Source organism: Triticum urartu, chromosome 5A, assembly GCF_056163025.1.
Source record: "Triticum urartu cultivar PI428250 chromosome 5A, HENAU_Tu73, whole genome shotgun sequence".
Classification (NCBI taxonomy): Eukaryota; Viridiplantae; Streptophyta; class Magnoliopsida; order Poales; family Poaceae; genus Triticum; species Triticum urartu.
Window position 1 is genome coordinate 366,585,565 of NC_141877.1, and position 3,253 is coordinate 366,588,817.

General features: G+C 57.9%; 1 protein-coding gene across 1 annotated transcript; it reads left to right on the forward strand.

Moving 5' to 3' along the window:
* Window positions 1-636: 636 nt before the first annotated feature.
* LOC125508998 (uncharacterized) lies at window positions 637-3,001 on the forward strand. The gene has a single exon (XM_087522774.1). It carries the CDS (start codon window positions 858-860, stop codon window positions 1,539-1,541), a length of 684 nt encoding a protein of 227 aa, XP_087378900.1. The 5' UTR covers window positions 637-857; the 3' UTR covers window positions 1,542-3,001.
* Window positions 3,002-3,253: the final 252 nt, after the last annotated feature.

Here is a 3,253-nt window from a genome sequence, read left to right on the forward strand (position 1 = left end):
GATCCCTATATATGTTTTATGTTTTTTAAAATGCGTTTATTTATTTTTTTAGTTATTTTTATTCATGTCCATCCTGAATACGATTTGGGGTGCGGCCGCGCGGTGCGCGCACGCACGACCCATCTGACAAAGCCAGACATGAGCGAACCCATCGACGTCCCAAAGGGACAAAATCCGGCCAATCCAGACGTCCGTTTGGGATCGTGCGGTGGAGTTGGCCTTATCTCCACTTGCTGGTCACTGGCCTGCGCCTCTTGGTGTGCGCTCGACAAACCTTATCCACTTGCTGCACAATGTTCCAGAAACTTCGAACCAAGCAACACATCCTACTCGGACAGTTATCCAACATGAAGGGCCTCTTTGATTCTCAGGATTCTCAAAACGCAGGAATAGGGAAAATGTAGGAATACAGTGTCATGTCCTCTTGTATCCTACGGGATTTGGAGAAGTGTTTGATAGCACAAGAAAAGCAAAAGAATTCTACAAAAAAGTTTGAGTGGATGGAAAATTTCCTTTAAAATGTAGTATAAATGAATCATATGGAAAAAATTCTAAGGATTTCAATCCTACAAATCAAACGACCATTACAGGAAAATAATCCTAAAGATCCAAATCCTGTAAAATCCTATGCATTTCCTTTGTATCAAAGGAGCCCGAAGTTTTGTCGAAGGATTCTCGGAGATGCTATGCAATACAGGCCAGGTGCAGAAGTAGAAATGCTCTCCACTACGATGAGTGATGCTTTACGTTTCACCTGACCTCTATATAAGGCCAACGTGCTACGCGAGGAAACACACAGCCTTCCTTCGACAACACGAACAGCTACTACCTGAAACAACATTGATTCCCCGTACACGATGTGCAGAGGGAAGTTCGCCGCCAACGACCGCGGCATGGGGCGTCCCGGCCAAGCCCTGTCGGCGGGGAAGGCGGAAATGCGCGGCAGCTGGTCGACGGATGAGGATTCTGACGACTGGGAGGCCGCCCTCCGGGAGTTCATGGCCGTCGCCGACGGCGACGGCCGCAATGAGCCGCTCCCCACAGGTACCATGGCATCCTGCGAGCTATACAGCTCGCCGGCCATGGCGAGGCCGAGGCGGCGCAGGGCGAGCCCTAGCCACCCGTACCGCGGCATCCGGCAGCGGGCGTGGGGGAGGTGGTCGGCGGAAATCCGCGACCCTTTCAAGGGCGCTCGCGTCTGGATCGGCACCTTCGACACGGCCGCGGAGGCCGCCCGCGCCTACGACGCCGAGGCGCGGCGCATCCACGGTAGAAAGGCCAGGACAAACTTCCCTGCAGCGCCGGCGGCGCCGTGCAGCCATCGTCCTGGACCGTCTTCTTGCACCACCGATGACGGCGCGGACAACGTGGCCCGTGCGACGGAGAGCGCCTCGTCTTCGTCCAAGGATGTCCACGGGACTGCGCCTTCCGACGCGCACATACTGCTGGAGTGCTGCTCGGACGACGTCATGGAGAGCCTCCTCGCCGGCTCCGACGTGGCCGGCAACATGGACCTCTGGAGCTTGCGGTTCCCGAGATAACAATAACACATGCATCCGGTAGCAATTTTGTTAAAAACACTTTGTATGAAACATACACGTACGTGTACAAGTAAGTGCGTCTCGTTTCTTTTCTGTCTTACAACAGGAGAATGAGCAATTTTAACGAACTTTGCTACACTACCTAAAATCTTCAAAGGACGTGTTTGGTTGATTGCGCCGATTTTCGCTGGTTTTATTAAAAAAAGAGTGTGGAGATTGGTTGAAGAAATAGAGTAAAATACCACGATTTGCATGTTGTTTGGGTGTCTGCATACGGAGTCTCTTCATCTTGAAAATAATTTTCATCCGGTATTTGATAGCCTGGCTCGCATCATGATTAGGACTTAACTACTACACTTAAACCAGAGCACCTCGGCCAGCGGCGTACGGTGACGACGCCGGCGTGAAGCATCACGGTAGTTCCCCGGAGGCCACTGGCTCAAGTCGCTGCCGCCACTGCATGTCGCTCAGCTCCAGGTCCAGGCCGCCCACCTGGTCCTGCTGCTGCGTCGGCGGGGACTGCAGGACAGCCTCTGGGCTGACGACAGCAGGCGTGTGCCCGTCGAGAAGTCGCTCAGCTCTGTGTCCAGGCCGCCCAGCAGGTCCTGTTGCTGTTGCGTCGGCGGGGACTGCAGCACCAGCCTTCGGGCAGACGACAGCAGGTGTGTGGCCGTCGAGAAGTCGCTCAGCTCTGTGTCCAGGCTGCCCAGCGGGTCCTATTGCTGCTGCGTCGGCGGGGACTGCAGCACCAGCCTCCGGGCAGACGACAGCAGGTGCGTGGCCGTCGAGAAGTCGTTCAGCTCCGTGTCCAGGCTGCCCAGCAGGTCATGTTGCTGCTGCGCCGGCAGGGACTGCAGCACCAGCCTCCGAGCAGACGACAGTTGGTGTGTGGCCATGAACAGGTCGTGGAGCCGTTGCTGCGAGGAGGTGGAGCCACCACCGCCGCCGCCGTCGTGGAGCGGGAGCAGGAGCAGCGCCTGCTCGGCGCCGCACACGGTCTCCTGCGACACCGGGTCGCGGTAGCTGCACTGGACAGACAACGAGTGCGGGTGGCTGTGTTGCGCGCCCAACGGCACCCGCAGCTCCACCAGCAGCCCGCTCCTCCTTCGCGTACATCTCGCTGAGCCGCACGCTCAGGAGGACCCGTCGTTGCCGCCGACGCCGCCCACGAGGGCTACGGCCTGCTGCCCGGGCCCACAAGAGTACACCGTCATGATCTCCCCCATCGAGAAGGTGAGCTCCAAGTGCACCTCCTGCATCACCATGCTCACGAGGTCACTCAGGCATTTCGTGAAGGCGTGCTCCGCGGCGCGCTGGACTCTAGGTGCTCCTCCTTGGGCGTGAGCAGGGACCGCGCTGGCGCGTCGTCGGTCGGTCCGGTGATGGGGATCTCGACGTGGGTGAACCGCGTGGCCGCCGTAGGAGCTGCCTGTGGGCAGCGTCGAACAGGACGAGCGGGGTGGCAGTGGTCTGGCAGGCCATCTTCCCCAGCCAGATCTTGATGTAGCAGGAAGAGGTCGAGGGGTGGACGCCGGCCCCGGCATCGGCGAGCGGAGGAGGTGAGGCGAGGGTGTGCCTTTGGCTGGGCTGGGAGACCCGGGAGATAAGGTGCTCGGAGGATAGAGAGAATGGCGGAAGATTAAGGAGGTGATTATGTGCAAACACGTATAGCCAGAGCCACCCACGATGCTCTTCTCGGACATGGCTCGCTG